The following is a 16,308-nucleotide window of genomic DNA, read 5'->3' on the forward strand; positions in this document are numbered from 1 at the left end:
TGGTTACATTACCTTTGATCATTCCCTTCCAGGCCTCCTCGCCACTGATTTTGGATCACTTGTTGTTCCCTTGTCCCTGGGTTTGTTAACACCACTTCCTTTCCCCCACTTCCCTCTCTGCCATGTCCTCCCAGAACCATCCATCTGTTGTTTTCTCCAGATTGTTTATCCAGCCTATCTTATCTAGATAGACCTGCTGAGATAATAGTATGCACACAAAAAACAAGACAGAGCAAAACAAAGCGACAAAAGAAAACAAAACAGTGACAACAATAAAAAAACGAATGACTAAAAAAAGAAAAGCCTTAAATAGTTCAAGGTCCATTTGTTGACCTTTAGAAGTGCTTTCTGGTAGAGTCTGATGGGGTACCATGTCCTGGTCCCAAAGTCTATTTTTGGTACTCCCTCGGGACTTTCTTGCTCTGCTCCCCTTGCTGTTCTGTTGCATGCCTCGGTGTGGTGGGGTCAGAGCAGGCGCAGTTCCCACACTGTGTCTCTAGTGTTGTCGCCTGTAGGGCTGAGTCATTGAGGAGGTAGAGGGTCTTATGATCCCATTTATCCCGATGGGAAACTCAGAGATCAAAATACTAAGTAATACGCCTAGGGTCAGACCACTGGGAACTAGAGCTAGGATTTGTGCCTAAAGAGTTTCCGTCCGTGTTCTGAACATCATGCTTTCTGTAACCGTGGAGGCTGACCATCGAGAACTTCTTTTCTGCTTCTCAGCGTTATCAAGGGAGGGCTGAACTTGCAGTGTGTCTGACAACGTCCCCTTGGGGAGGACCCACTAGAACATTTCACCAGGTAGATTTCAAGCCAATCAAGTGCCTCTGTTGGTCCCTCTAAGGGACCATGAGGCAAAAGTCAGCAGAGTCACACGAGTTAGTAGGAGCTCCTGAAAGCACAGAGCCGGAAAGGAACTTCTGCAGGAGAAGAGTGTGCACAGAATAGCCCGGACTCAACGAGGACCGGATAGAAGCCGCCTGAAGCAGAAGCTCGGCTCTTTCCTAGAACCTGTGGAAGCATCATGGGTTTGCCAATTAGATCTGGAAGTTCCTTGGCCATTCTTGCTGCCTATCAGCAGGGTCTCCCAAACCACAACGTTTATGTTCCACATGAAGCAGGATTCTCTTTCGGCAAGAGATGTGCTGCTGTGTACGAGACACCGGACAGCGCGGTGACTCCTGGTGACAAACGTAGCGAAACGAGGTAATCGCCAGACTCTCCAGACGCGCTGCCATCGAGTCGAGGCTGACTCGTAGACTAACTCCTCATGGGAGTTGAAAGTCGTCCGTCTTTTCTCTGTGGGGGCGGCTGGTGATTTCGATCTTCTGACCTTGCCCTCAGCAGCCCAATGGGTAACCACTAGGCCACCAGAGCTGGAGGATGGGGACTCAAGCCCTGGCAAGGGCAGCCGGATTCAGGTCAAATTCCCAAACAGCCTCCCTGCTAAGGCCATTGGCCATCCCAGAATCTATGTGATCCTGTCTCCTGAAAGGATTTAACGTTATTAAAAGGTAAAAATAAAATTGTGGATTTGGTTGTGTGTGTGTATGCATTTGTTTATTAAATGAAGATCCGGGTTCTCCTCGGTCCTGGTGAACATAGGAAATAACTAACCACTTTGATTTCTGCTCGGCCGGGACCCTCTTTTTCCTGTGCTCCAACCTTACAGGACTCAAAAGGAACTGTCCTTCGCTTAGAATTGTATTCGTTTAATAAGCAAGGGCGCTAACAATGCTTCAAGCACTCCGCTGCTAACGGAGAGGTTGGGGGCTTGACCCTCACCTGTATCTTTCGGGGAGAAAGACCTGGTCTGATCCTGGAAAGATTGTTGTTGTGTGTGTGTCCTTGTTGTCAGGTGGCACAGTGACCAGACGTCCAGCAGAAGGAAGCACCTCCTGGTCCCGCGCTGTCCTCTAGCAGGTGTTCTTGTGCCTGGGCCCACTGTCGCAGCTCCTTACTGCGTCCGTCCATCTTGGTGACGGCTTTCCTCTTTTTCACTGGGCTCCACTGTACCAAGCGTAATGTCCTGCTCCAGGGGGACTGGTGTCTCCTGGTGACATGACTACAGCCTAGAAAAACCCAATGGGACAGTGCTACTCTGTCAGATGGGGTTGGTTAGGAGTACCTAACAACATCAACAACACCACAGCAGCGAGCCTTTCTTAGTGGCCGCCCAGCGGACAATGACTCATGGCGACCCTACGTGTAATAGTGAGCTATTGCCGGGTCCTGTGCCGTCTTCATAGTTGTGGTCTGAGTCCCTTGTTGCGGCTACTCTGTCAATCCATTTTGTTGAGGGCTTCCCGTGTGTGTGTGTATGTGTGTGTGTGTGTGTGTGTGTGTGTGTGTGTTTTAGTTGAAAATGTACATAGCGAATCAGTTCCTATTTAGCAATTTTCATTGCAACTTGTTTCGTGACATTGGTTGCGTTTCTCATTCACGATGACTCAGCATTCTCATCACGTCCATTCTCTGGGTTCAATTTCTGTTCCGCTAGCTTTCCTGTCCCTCCTTAGCATCCCGTCTGTGTTCTGGGGTGAATGTTGATTGTTGGGTCTCGGCTACGCATAGTTGATTAATTTCAGGAAGTACAGTGTTTAAGGGTGATTATGCTCATTTTATAAGCCAACCTCATTTGGATGAAAGGCGATCTCTGGGAGTTCCAACTTCAAAGGGGTTCCTCTTCGGACAGTAATCTTAGGGGTTCCTTTCGTCTTTATCGATCAGCCTTTTTAAGGATCTCTTCCATCTCAACTGGGACCTCCTATTGTGTCCTAAGTCTGGACAATCAGTCCTTAGAGGGAGCGGCTTCCCAGCTGGTTCTTCTCATCTCAGAAGGCCCCCGTTCATGTAGACCACTCTTTCTGTGGACCGGTTTCTTCCTGGAGTCTCCTTTCCGTTTCACGTGCCTTTGCACCAGATTGGAAGAGACCAGTAGTTGTAGCTGAACATTTTTGTTTGTTTTCGTACTGTGATTACCAAGTTGTAGTCCACACAATGCTAGCTGCCAAGAGCCTTATCACCTAGAAAGTGAACAGTCATCCCACTGTAATTACGTTCTGCTTTAGGAGGAGGTGCAAAGGGCTGCAAGAGGGGCCAGGTGGGACAGTGTTGGCCAAAGTCTCCTTCTATTGGGCCTCACTCTTCTCAAGCAGGCTCTGTCCTCTCCTAACACTGGCTGCTTAGAGGTGCCCGGACATCTTGGGCGAGGTTAAGTTCATTTCCATATGGCTCCTCCCTGCCCCCGCCTTTCCTTTTCAAAATCTGTTGTGTCTTGCTATACCATGTCTCTTTCCCTGAAATCCATGAATCTGACCTACATTGGCCTGGATGCCGTGGAGAGCCATTGAAAGACCTAATCGCCCTTCAATCATGTTTGACCCCTCACCCTGCCAGCACTGGACAGGAAGGAGGGAAGAGGGCTTTGGTGTGATTCTTCCCTTTCCCCCTGGTATTTGCTCCCACGCTGGGGTAGCCTCCACACTCCAGAACATTCCCAGGGCACTCCTTAAGCTTCCCCGTCTCTGGTTCAACTTGAAAAAGCTGCTCTGTAGCTGTGTGTCATCACCGTCTATCCATGTGGCTCCAAGTGACAGGTGTGGTCTGCTTCCAGGTGAGTATTTGATGAGATGGCCCAGAGCAGCACCTGTCTAACTTGAAGTACGTCAGGGTCACCTGGAAGACTAATTGATGGTCCCACTGCTACTTAGTGAAATTGCTTAGAAAAGACACTTAAGAAGTACTTGGAAGAAATACCATCCGACCCGACTCAGTATGTACCCCAAAGAAATGAAGTCCCAACAAACCCATGTTTTTCGCAGCACTGTCACAATAGCAGAAAGATGGGAACAACCAAACTGCCCACCTGGAAGGACTGGATAGATAAACTCTGATACGAACCCACCGTGGAATACTACGCAGCCTTGAAAAACAATGGCCAAACTGTCAACCCCCTCAGGACATGGACAAATTTGGAAGGCATTGCGGTCGGCAAAGTTTGTCTCATCAAGACAGATACTGAGTGAGACCACTATTATTCAAGGGAAAGAAATAAAGTGAAATGGGTTTTTGACACCCAAAGTAGACTGGGGTGGTTATGGGAAGACCATAGGTAATGAGGGGTATGGGTTTGGTGGGGGTGGAGGTGGAAGCAGAAAGGTTGGGGAAGGACCCTTGAAGGGGTCCTAGTAAATCATCGATGGCTGGGTCGGAATGAAACTCTTGCTGGGGGGTCAGTCTTGGGTTAAAGATCTTACATGGATTGTGACTTCATGTTTATTTACACTCCCCACCCCCACAAAAAAAACCCTTTAGGAAGCACTATTATTATTTCCATTTTACAGATGAAGAAACGGAGGCTCAGAGACATTCAGTTACTTGCCTAGATTGCATAGTGAATTGGTAGACTTAGGGATGGGAACCGCAGTGTCTCTGGTTTTAGAATCTGCTGGCTACTGCCATTTGCACCATATCTTTACATCCCTGTGGACTGTGTCACTCATTTCCTTTTGAAGAGGAGCAACAAGAACGGTCAAGGTGCGAGGCACAGGAGGTGAGGGAGAAATGGTGAGGTTTAGGTTACTTCACCAAGAAGGCTGAATCTGTAGATTGCTGTGTATCTTAAAAGTTAGGTATCTGGGTGAGCAGAGAACCTGATTGAATCACATTTGGTCTAGAGGCTAGGGCCCAAGAAAGACCCTGGGGGTCAGGGAACCTGTGTGGCTGGCAAAAGGCTGTCAGGGGCCCCGAGAAGCCTCCCTGAGAGTATTCTAAGTCAAAGTCTCTTAAAATGAAGACTGCGTTTTGCCCCCCACGGACATTGGTTTCCTTTCCTCAGTCACCGATCTTTTTGTTAATAAGTCTTACGCTTCTGATCACAACCAGGATCTGGGTGTAAAGGCAGAGTGTCACCTCTGGGGCCCAGGGTGCGCCCAGGTCATCCGGAGAGCTGGTTTTTTGGACTGACGAGGGTCTGTTTATGGTATGAATGCCTGTGTCAAGGGCTTGCTTGCCTGATCTGGAGGGTGCTGATGTTCAGATGCTGCTCTGAACCCGCAGGTAGCCCGACTCTCCTGCCCCTGCAATGAACTCAATGCCCCAGTGGAACACTTTGTCCCTGGAGCCTGTGCCACATAATCCCAGTTCCTCCTCTCGCTCCCTGAAAAGTGGAGGTGGAGGCCTGGCCAAGGCAAGCAGAGGGCTCCTCTTGACCTGCAGCATCCTGTCCGCTCACACCAGGCCACTGCAATGCTCCTTGCTTTCCCAAGCTGGTGCTCAGCACCTTTGCTTCCCCTTGGGGGAACTTAGCGTTCAGACTCCCATGCCTCCACTCTCCCAGTCTCCATCGATTGAGCATCTTTGGTGTACCCTGTCTTTGACGAGGTCAGTTTCTTCACAGAAGAGTGTCATGCGCAGCAGCCTGGTGACTTTTTTTTTCATAATCGTGGAAACTGAGGCAAGGGAATATGGCTGGTCCGTTTAACCAGCTCAGTCACTTTGTCCTCCCTCATATTCCCCATTTCCCTCCCTGCTCTTGGGTGCGTGCGCACACACACACACACACACACACACATACCCCGTTCCCCTCACCCCCTGAGATGCTTACCCACTCCCTTCTGTATGTGTATCCCTGCATGTTTTCTACCTCAGCCCTGATGGCATTTTAAACCAATGAGAATTCTTTGCTATGAGACTGCCCGGTGCGTCTCTGCCTGGTAGTACTGCTGGTCATGATGACCCCAGACCTTGTCAGGTGCCGCCCCCCTCCCGGGAGCTGCACCCTCCCTGGATGAGAAGCCCTCCTTTGGGCTCCTCTTTGCTCCTCGCAGGGCCTCCTCACCAAGGGGTCTGTGTGGCGGGAGTCCCAGGGAATACTTACTCCTTCCTGTTGTCCTCCAGCAAGGAGCCCTGGTGGCACAGCGGGTTACTCGCTGGAATGCTAACCATAGGGTCAACAGTTCAAAACCACCAGCCACCCCTCGAGAGAAAGATGGGGCTTTCTGCTTCCATAAAGCGGTGCCGTCTTGGAAACCCCAGAGGCAGGTGTATTCTGCCTTCAAGGGTCACTCTGAGTCAGAATCACCCCGGAGAGTAGTGGATTCCTGTGTGATCTAGCGAGAATGCACCCCTAAAGTGGGAGTGAGCCAGTTACACTACTAAAGCTCTCCTGAGAAACCCTTTCTCCACACTCTCAGCAGCGACCTGCAAGCCCGGGGCTGGGTCTCCAGAGCGTCCCTGGGAAAAACTCCACTGCCCTGAATGTCAGAGTCACCCAGAGAGACAGAGCGCTGGCTTGGAGTGTGCTTTTGGGTGAAGCCTAGAGACCACCCAGACTCCCCGGAGCTTCTGCAGGAAATCCTCCATCTGGAAGAAGAGGCTGAGGCCTCAGTTGGGGGTTAGGTGAAATCGGTGATCGCTTTCCCCAGAAACGTCCACTTGCCTGTAGTTTCAGGAGTTCACAAATTCCATCCATCCTCCCTCCCTTCCAACCATCTATCCATCCATCCTTCCACTGATTGGCAAGGTCTTCCTTGTGCTCACACTCACCCCCTCCCCAACCCCCCCGTGGGGGGCCTGAGGTCAAGAGGGAGGGGCCTCGCGCTCTCTCTGCTCTGGGAGGGGAAAGCAGTACACCCATTCATTCATTCCTGGCTGGAGCAGGGCAATCGTTCCTAAGGTGAGACAAGCATACACATCAAGAAGATGGGCCACAAGAGAGAAACTGAGCCCAGTCAAGAGAGGAGGCAGAGCTGATTCTTTGCCGGGTTCCAACCCAGCCGATGGGAGGAAGGGGAGATGAAACCACTGGGGAGGGGCGGGGGAGATCGGCCATGATCTGTGTCCCCTTGTTCCCCAGCTGCAAGCTGCCCAGCGGGCTAGATGAATAGTGGGAAGGGGGGGGAGAGTGACCCTGGCAGAACCCTTTGTTCCAGCTGCGGCTGGAGCAGGGGCACCGAGCCATTCACACGCCATCCGAGGGCATCATGCTGGGCATGCCGAGGTGGGGGCACAGCAGCCAGTCATAGGACTTGGCCAGGCCAATAGCTGGATGCTCAATAGGGAAGCCCAGCTGCAGTCTGGGGAGGAGACTAGGGGCGGGGCCTGTCCCTCAGACAGGAAGACCCTGGTCCCAGCCACTGGCCCTCTCCTCGTCTCCTACTTCCTCGTCTCCTGGGAAGGCTCTTTCTGTAGCTATGGCAGGAGTTTATCCTCATGAATATTTGCAGATCTTGTCCTTCAGGGACCATGGGCCGCAGGTCTGGTCCTGGACAGAAGCAAAACCACCCATCTCACAACCTAGCTTTGGGGGAAGGAAATGAAGATCTCCCTATGTCACCCCATCAGTCCCCTGCTCCCCTTTCCCGGAAAGCACTAGCCTCCTGGTAGCCTGATCCTTCTCTACAGAACAGCCCCGTCACTCAGGAGGGGACACCTGGGTCATCTGCGAGCCCAAAGTCACAGGGTGTTGTCATGACTATCTGTGCCCCCAAGGAAGGGGACGAAGGCACGATCGGGTCACCTGTGTCTCCTTGCACTGTAGGAGGGCAGTGTCCTTAGACTGGGCTCCTGTCCCCAGCCCCAGAATGAGCTGTGGGGGAGCAGGAACCAGAGTCTGCCCTCACTGCCCCCTTTTCCCTCTGCCCAGGCCTGGCCAGCAGCCCCGAGTGTGCATGCGGCCGGAGTCACTTCACGTGCACCGTGAGTGCCCTTGGCGAGTGCACCTGCATCCCGGCCCAGTGGCAGTGCGACGGAGACAACGACTGCGGCGACCACAGCGATGAGGATGGATGTAGTAAGAGCCTCCCCACCGGCCCAGGGCAAGCGGGAGGGGGTGGGGAGCAAGGGCCAACCCACTGGGACATTCCGTGGATCCACTGCGCCCCACTCAGACACTCGGACACTTGCAAGGGTGACAAATGTTAGAGGGGATGACCCCGACTCCCTCACACGCCCTGTATTTCTGCTGGTTGGTCCAGGAGGCCTAGCCTACGTCCCATTCAAAATGCAACCGCCACCTTAGAAACCAGTATAGAGGAAAACTCCGGTACCCTTGGACCAGCAGGTTGTCTGTTCACATAGATCCCTTTGTGTTTATATGACGTGTGTGTGCATGCTGAATCTTCAAAGAAATGTTTGTGCTGTACGTGGATGCAGGGGCCCTGATGGAGGCGTGTGTATGTGTGTGTGTGTGTGTGAAACGTCTGTGCTGTACGTGGACGCAGGGGCCCTGATGGAGGCGTGTGTGTGTGTGTGTGAAACGTCTGTGCTGAACGTGGACGCAGGGGCCCTGATGGAGGCGTGTGTGTGTGTGTGTGTGTGTGTGTGAAACGTCTGTGCTGTACGTGGATGCAGGGGCCCTGATGGAGGCGTGTGTGTGTGTGTGTGTGTGTGTGTGTGTGTGTGTGTGTGTGAAACGTCTGTGCTGTACGTGGATGCAGGTACCCTGATGGAGGCGTGTGTGTGTGTGAAATGTCTGTGCTGTACGTGGACGCAGAGGCCCTGATGGAGGTGTGGGGCCACACATGGGCCCGCTCACCACAAGGTCAGCACCACCAGCCTCTGGAGGCTGAGTGCCCCTGTGAAGGGCTGTCACCTCAGACACCCCCAGGGAAGTTAGCATCGCCCTGTAGGATCACTCTCCTTGGCAGTGAGTTGGGACGGGCTTGGAGACAGGATGCAGATTCTTCCCGGTCGGGGAATTTTGCCGCAGTGGAATTTGTCAGCCTTTGTTTGCCAGCCTCAGCATTGCCTGCTCTCCCCTATGTCCAGACCATGTGGTAACAGAGCACAGTGTACCTGAGCGCCCCATCTCGGAGCTCTAGATAGAGCACCACTGAGCCAGTTGTCTGGGTTTAGGGGTGCAATCTCTGATCGCCTGCATCTCCATCCGAGAGAGGCTAATTAGGCTCCTTGAGAAGAAAGGAACCACCTGAGCTAGCTGTGATGGGATGATAAACACCTGTTGGGTGTAGCACTTTGCTACGCTTGATCTCAGAGGGCCTCGGTCAGCCCAGCATCGGGATCCCTCCCCATGGTGCAGCTGAAGAAGCTGCAGCGGAGAGAGGCTAAGGGATTGGCCTGGTGGGGTGAGGGATGGGTTCTAGAACTGGGACTGGCGCCCAGGTGCATCTGCCATCATCCCACGCGCTGCCTTTGAGGTGACCCCATAGGACAGGGCAGACTTCCCCTGGGGGTTTCCCAGACGGTCCCTCACTACAGCAGTAGAGAACCCTGTCTTTCTGGACACACAGCCAGCCACCCTGCCGGGCCCCGGTCATCATTTAGCAGGAGGAGGAGGACCAGGCGCAGCCCCATCCTCTTTCTCGCCCAGGGTGTTCTTTCTGCTTCCTGGCAGGCTTCGTCTTCCTTGGATTCTTCTTCATGCTCCCCTGCCCTGGGCCAGCCTCCCTGCCCTAGTTCCTGTTCCCCTCTAGCACGTTCCCTCTGCAGCTGCGGGGTCTGCTGAGCCTGCTCCTTCTGTCGAGACTGGCAAGGGTGGGGGCAAGGCCTGAGGAAGAACTTGAAAGGGGGAAAGGAAGACGTTTGTAACGGTCTCCGGGCCCCGAGGAGCCTGGCCGAGGACAGGCACCACGTTGACTCACTGCCTTCTTTTCCCGGCGCCCAGTGCTGCCCACCTGCTCCCCTCTCGACTTCCACTGTGACAATGGCAAGTGCATCCGCCGCTCCTGGGTGTGCGACGGGGACAACGACTGTGAGGACGACTCGGACGAGCAGGACTGCCGTGAGTGTGGGCCGAGGGAATCCGCAGTTAAAGGAAACCGAGCAGGATCGGGGCCCACGTCGGCCCTTGAGGCGTCCCCGGAGGCCCGTGCCCCCCTCTCAATTCCCCGGGGCAGCAGTGGAGTGCCCTGGCTGCTCCGGAAGGCAGCCGTGATGTTGGACTTGGGGGCAGTGAGGTCCGCTGCCTGCAGCCGCCTGACCGCTCTGTGCTGCCCCACCCCCAGCCCCGAGGGAGTGCGAGGAAGATGAATTTCCCTGCCAGAATGGCTACTGCATCCGGAGCCTGTGGCACTGCGATGGGGACAACGACTGTGGCGACAACAGCGACGAGCAGTGTGGTGAGTGATGCTCCGGGGAGGCAGGCCTGGTGGCCAGTGGACGGGCTGGCCAGGCGGGAGATCGCCGCAATGGGCCCAGCACTGGCTGACCTCGAACCGCTGCCCCAAGTAGCTGGAGGGAGGGAGGATCGTAGAGTGGCCTACCATCACCCCCCACCCCACCCCCAGGAACCAGGAACCGTGGGGCCCGAATCCGAGACCTGAGGTCTACAGGTCTGGTCCTGGACAAAAGCTAAAGACCATCCATATTTTCGGTCTACGTCACCCCATCAGCCCCCTGCACCCCTTTCCTGGAGAGCACTAGCCCTCCTGGTGCCTGATCCTTCTCTGCGCAGAACAGCTCCATCACGCAGGAGGGGGCACCCGGGCCATCTGCGAGCCCAAAGTCAGAGGGTGTTGCCATGACCCTCTGTGCCTCCGAGGAAGGGGACGAAGGCACGATCGGGTCACCTGCTGAGCTTTAGCTTTCCCCCGGGGACTCGGCACCAGTCTGTGCAGACTGAATGGAAGAGGGCTGGGTCAGAGCCCCCGGGGACAGCAGCGGATGATCACGGGGTTCTCCTGGTGTCTCTCTCCCCACCCCTCCGACGTGCGTCCCCCAGACATGCGCAAGTGCTCCGACAAGGAGTTCCGCTGCAGTGACGGAAGCTGCATCGCTGAACACTGGTACTGTGACGGAGACGCCGACTGCAAAGACGGCTCTGACGAGGAGAGCTGCCGTGAGTGACCTCAGGCTGCTGGGCTGGGAGAGGGCAGAGGGCTCCAGCCCACAGGCTCAAGGGCCCAGGGCAGGTCTGCTTGTCCAGCGGGTCCCTGAGAAGCCGCTCCCCCGAGGTTGGGCTGGGGCAGGGCCGAGTGCCCTAGTGGTACCCTGAACGTGGGAGTCCACAAGAACCATCTGAAAGGAGAGCCGGTCACTGTTCCCTGAAGGAAGGTGCTCCCCACCCCCAGTACAGCATCTCTTCCCTTTGAGGAGCCAGAGCCCCTTCCTCCACCCTTGCCTCACTACAGCCTCGGCAGTGCCGGCGCCCCCCTGCAGCCTGGAGGAGTTCCAGTGTGCATACGGCCGCTGCATCCTGGACATCTACCACTGTGACGGCGATGATGACTGCGGGGACTGGTCGGACGAGTCTGACTGCTGTGAGTGGGCTGGCCAGCGGCCAGCGGGAGGCCGGGTGGGGAGGAACTGCGCCGGTGGGAAGGCACAGGTGCCAAGTGGGGCAGGAGCCCAGTGGGGAGGCGTTCCTGGACTCCCAGCGACTGGTCCCCACTGGGCAGAGATGGGGGAGCCCGGACGCCGGGATGGGGATTCTCCGTGGGCACAGACTGGCTGGAGACAGGAGCCCACTGTGTCTCCCCAGCCTCCCACCAGCCCTGCCGCTCGGGGGAATTCATGTGCGACAGTGGCCTGTGTATCAATGCCGGCTGGCGCTGCGATGGCGACGCCGACTGTGATGACCAATCGGATGAGCGCAACTGCAGTGAGTGGCTGGTGGTGCCAGGAGCGGAGCCGAGCTCGGGTCAGGGGTCATGTATTCAAAGGGGCCACCGTGGCCCCAGCAGGAAGCCATTAGGCAGGAGCACCGTGCATGGTGGTTCTGTAGGTTGGGCACTGCATTCTAACCAAGGAGATGCCACTCACCCGGGTGACACCGATGTTCTGTCTTCATCCTGGCCATGCTCTACCAGTCGGCAGTAAAGTGTCCTGGGCAGGACAGGGGTCATGGGGGGTCAAACCACAGTCACTTCCATGTTGATTCCCACTCGAGACGCTCCATGAGGGTCAGAGTAGAACTGGGATCCATCCACAGGCTTTCCAGTCTTTCGGAAGTTGGTTGGCAGCCCGGTAGCTCGTGGCTCCTCTGAGTGGATAAGACCCACCAGTCTTCGGTCAGTGGCCATGCAACGCAACTGTTGGCGCGACCCAGAGGTTCCAAAAGGGCCTTGTGGGACAGACACAAAATGAGCTCACTGCCATCGCGTCCAGTTTGACTCATAGGGACACTTAGGACAGAGTCAGAGGAGAACTGCCCCTTGGGGTTCCCAAGGCTGGTCGATCCGTAGGGGAGCAGAGAGCCTCATCTTTCTCCTGCAGAGCATCTGGTGGCCTGGTGGTCAGCATGGGACTCCCACTAACTAAGCCACTGGGGTTCCACGTCATGGGAAAAACCAAAAACCAAACAAACTCACCAAGTTGACTTGAGTCCATGCTGCCTCATGGCGACCCCATAGAACAGGGTAGAACCGCCTCTGGGAGTTGACGAGACTGTCACTTCCTGGGCAGAGAAAGCCCTGGCTTTGTCTTGAGGATTGGCCGGTGGTTTTGAACCACTGACCTTGTGGGTCGCACGGTCCAACGCATAACCACAATGCCACCGGGGTCCCTAGGTCTTGAGGAAGGAGGCTCCTGTTTCTGACTCACACAAAGATGCATGCCCGAGGGGCTGGCCGGGAGGGTGGTGGGTTGAGGCCCAGCTGTGACTCTCGGGGTGGGGTTTCGGGCAGAGGTGGGGCAGCCCTTCACCGGGTTCTTGCTTTGCCCAGCCACCTCTGTGTGTACGGCCGAACAGTTCCGCTGCCGGTCAGGCCGCTGCGTCCGCCTGTCGTGGCGCTGTGACGGTGAGGACGACTGTGCCGACGGCAGTGATGAGGAGAACTGTGAGGACACAGGTGGGGTGCCCTGGGGCTCCCCCCGCTGCCCCTTGTGGTCTGGTGGCTGTTGCGATGGCCCCATCCACATGGTCCCTGCTCCTTCCCAGGGCCCAGGGTCAAGCCCAAGGGCCCCTGTTGACCTGCAGCCTTAGGGCCTAGAGCATCGTGGCTGCCTGTCCTGTATCACCCCACCCCCACCCCCGCAGCTCCACCCAGTGCCAGGCATGGAGATGCCCTTTCTCCATCACCCCCCTCCTCATGTCCTGGGGGGCAAACAGAGGGAGACAGTCAGCTGGTCCCGTCTGAGTGGTTTCCAGTCTCGCACCCTGACCCTCCCACCTGGAGTGGCCTCTGTCTCCAGCCCAGCCTAGGAAGTGACCGGCCTGCTCCCCGTCCTGTGCGGCCCAGCTGTGAGCGGCCCGCCCTCCCTCCCTCCTTTCTAGGAAGCCCGCAGTGTGCCTCGGACCAGTTCCTGTGTTGGAACAGCCGCTGTATTGGGCAGAGGAAGCTATGCAACGGGGTCAATGACTGTGGGGACAACAGTGACGAGAGCCCACAGCAGAACTGCCGTGAGTGTCCTCCAGGGGCGCTTGGGCAGCCGCACCCCCACCCGGAGAGCTCAAAAGGGATCCTCCCCTCGGATCCCGGCCACCCGGGGAGCCGTTCGTTGTGGTCCAGGTGGAATGCCAAGTTGGCTGTGTGGAGGAGGACTCGGCTCACTCCCATCTCTGACTCGGTTGGCACAGGGCCCCGGACGGGCGAGGAAAGCTGCAATGTGAACAACGGTGGCTGCACCCAGAAGTGCCAGATGGTGCGGGGGGCCGTGCAGTGTACCTGCCACACGGGCTACCGGCTGGCCGAGGATGGGCACACGTGCCAGGGTGAGCTGGGGCCTGGGTGGAACCAGAGCCAGGAGGCTGGGCAGGGAGCTGACAGGGAGCAGCTGGGTTGGTTGTGAGTCGGGCCCACAGACAGATGCGACCTCCTGTATGGTCACACAGTAACCCTAAGAGGTAAGGACTCTGACAGCCGGGATGCTCGGAGCCCAGAGAGGTTAAGTAACTTACGGAAGGCCACACAGCTGGCGAGGAGCAGAGTTGTGGTTCCAGCCAGGTCTGAAGGGTACCAAAGCCTTCAGCACTTGTTACCCTAGCCTTCCTGCGAGGCCTGGAAAGGAGAGGGATCTGTGGGCAGGAGAGTCGCCAGTCAGCCTCGGGAGGGGTGGGGTGTGAAGTGGGAGGGGGGCAGAAGAGGAGGTCTGACCCTGCCCTGTTCCTCTTAGATGTGAACGAGTGTGCCGAGGAGGGGTACTGTAGCCAGGGCTGCACCAACAGCGAGGGGGCTTTCCAGTGCTGGTGTGAACCGGGCTACGAGCTCCGGCCTGACCGGCGCAGCTGCAAGGCTCTGGGTAAGGAGGGGTGCTGGCGTTCGACTGCAGGGCAGAGGTTTGGGGCCGGGAGCTCCGGACCTCAGGGATCCCTGAGCACTATGTCCGTCTCGGTGAAAGAGCAGCGGGTTGCATGCTGGGACCCAAGAGAGACCCTCGGGAAGGGGCAGTAGAGTCCTGAGCCCGCCACTCTGCTAGCTGCCTGGCTGTGTGCTTGGGGGCACGCCCTAGGGGCCACAGGAGTTGGGGGTGCGTGCTGATGGGCACCAGAGCAGCTCTAGAGCCCAGTGGGGCCCCATTTCTGTGCTGTGTGTCCCAGGGCCGGAGCCTGTGCTACTGTTTGCCAATCGCATCGACATCCGGCAGGTGCTGCCGCACCGCTCCGAGTACACGCTCCTGCTCAACAACCTGGAGAACGCCATTGCCCTGGACTTCCATCACCGGCGCGAGCTGGTCTTCTGGTCCGACGTCACCCTGGACCGGATCCTCCGGGCCAACCTCAACGGCAGCAACGTGGAGGAGGTGGTGTCTACTGGACTAGAGAGCCCAGGTAGGGGGCCGGTCCCCCAGCCAGCGGTAACGGGAAGCAGCCTAATGGTGTGCAAATCGAGGGAGTGGGGGAGGAGGGTTTTGCCTTCATTGCTTCCAGTGAAATCACAGCAGAAAGTCGGCATTTGCTGGACTCCCTTGATTTCATAGCTTTGGCTTGATCACACGAGCTCGCTGGTCAAGCCTTGCCAACATCGAGATAGTGCCGATGTGTGTGGTCATTTGGAGTCAGGTCTTTATGTGACAGTTTTCAATCAGCCCTCCCGTTTGGTCCAGCTCATTTCTGGAGTTCTGCTTGGTGAAGTTGTTGGCTGGCGGTGGTGGCCCAGCTGGCGTCCTGGGGTGGGCAGAGGAGAATCGCTCCGTTGCGTTTTCAGAGCGGTGGCCTTTTGGAAGCGCTTCACCAGGCCTTTCTTGTGGGTTTGAACTTTGGGTCTTGAAGGCGAGCTCGTCACCATTTGTAGCGCCCTCCCCCATCCCTAACCCCCACTGCTGCCACACGTATTCCTACGGTGGTGGATTTCAACAAGCAAGCAACCCCCACCAGCAGCCAGCACTTTGCAGTCTTGAGCTAGCCTTCCCATAAGCAGGCAAAGTCGAGTCGCATTCGGAACGGGGTGCATTTGAATCTCAAGCTTGCGGACCTTCTCCCGGGCCTCTGCAGAGCCCTGGGCATAATTGATAAGCCCGACACACACCAGGCAGGTGGCAGTCCCTGTGGGTCAGGGATCCAGCAGTCTGGAAAGCAGGGGTGTGGTTGGCTGTGAGGAGGGAATGGATCAACTTGGCTAGTTCTCTGACTCCTGAGACTCTCCTCTTTCATGGGGACCCCACTCTGGAGTTCACAGAGGTGCTGTGGAAATCAGCGAGTTAGGGTGTGGGAAATGGTTAGAGCCGTTCCCAGTCCATTCTATGGAAAGACTCCATCTGAGAGTTTGCTCTTGGTGTCAGGGCACCAAGGAGCCTGCACGGAATCCCTGACACTTCTCTGCGGCCTCTTTCCACCAGGGGGCCTGGCCGTGGACTGGGTTCATGACAAACTCTACTGGACCGACTCCGGGACCTCCAGGATTGAGGTGGCCAACCTGGACGGAGCGCACCGGAAGGTGCTGCTGTGGCAGAACTTAGAGAAGCCGAGGGCCATCGCCTTGCACCCCATGGAGGGGTGAGTGACACCTCTGTCTCCCGAACCTCTCCTACGGTCTCAGGAACAGGCCTGACTGGGAAATCTCACAATGTGGGGCCAAGGTCATGGGCTCTGCGCCTCAGCACACCTGGCTCAGCAGTAACTGGCACGGTGGCCTTGGGCTGGTTCACCGTCTCTCGGCCTCCCTTTCCTTAATTGAGGTTGGTGATAAGAATCATACCTCCCTCATTGCTGCGCGAAGATGAAAAGAGAGGAGGCCTTTGAAAGGGGCACCTACTGCACATTAGATAAATTATAGGCATTTAGCTATCTTTATTCTTAGCTGTGAGGGTTGAGCTCATTCATAAAAATTAATAGTCACTTTTATAATTAGAGGAAACAAGTCCCCGGAAATGGAAGTTCTTAACCTCTGACTTAACGATCCAGTGCTGTCAATTGAGAGCAAGGCAGTGGCTGTTCTGAGACCCCGGCAGTCTTGGGTCAGCTGT

General features: G+C 56.3%; 1 protein-coding gene across 1 annotated transcript in view; it reads left to right on the forward strand.

Annotated features, from left to right (window-relative positions):
* Positions 1–16,308, forward strand: part of LRP4 (LDL receptor related protein 4) — a 58,966-nt gene that overhangs the window by 9,660 nt on the left and 32,998 nt on the right. The window contains exons 2-13 of the mRNA XM_075547683.1: positions 7,652–7,798; positions 9,632–9,748; positions 9,972–10,085; positions 10,688–10,804; positions 11,097–11,225; positions 11,447–11,566; positions 12,630–12,755; positions 13,181–13,306; positions 13,484–13,618; positions 14,020–14,145; positions 14,444–14,674; positions 15,682–15,838. Coding sequence (XP_075403798.1) covers positions 7,652–7,798; positions 9,632–9,748; positions 9,972–10,085; positions 10,688–10,804; positions 11,097–11,225; positions 11,447–11,566; positions 12,630–12,755; positions 13,181–13,306; positions 13,484–13,618; positions 14,020–14,145; positions 14,444–14,674; positions 15,682–15,838 — 1,645 coding nt within the window. The remainder of the gene's footprint in view (positions 1–7,651; positions 7,799–9,631; positions 9,749–9,971; positions 10,086–10,687; positions 10,805–11,096; positions 11,226–11,446; positions 11,567–12,629; positions 12,756–13,180; positions 13,307–13,483; positions 13,619–14,019; positions 14,146–14,443; positions 14,675–15,681; positions 15,839–16,308) is intronic.

The sequence above is a fragment of the Tenrec ecaudatus genome, chromosome 4, assembly GCF_050624435.1.
Source record: "Tenrec ecaudatus isolate mTenEca1 chromosome 4, mTenEca1.hap1, whole genome shotgun sequence".
Taxonomy (NCBI): Eukaryota; Metazoa; Chordata; class Mammalia; order Afrosoricida; family Tenrecidae; genus Tenrec; species Tenrec ecaudatus.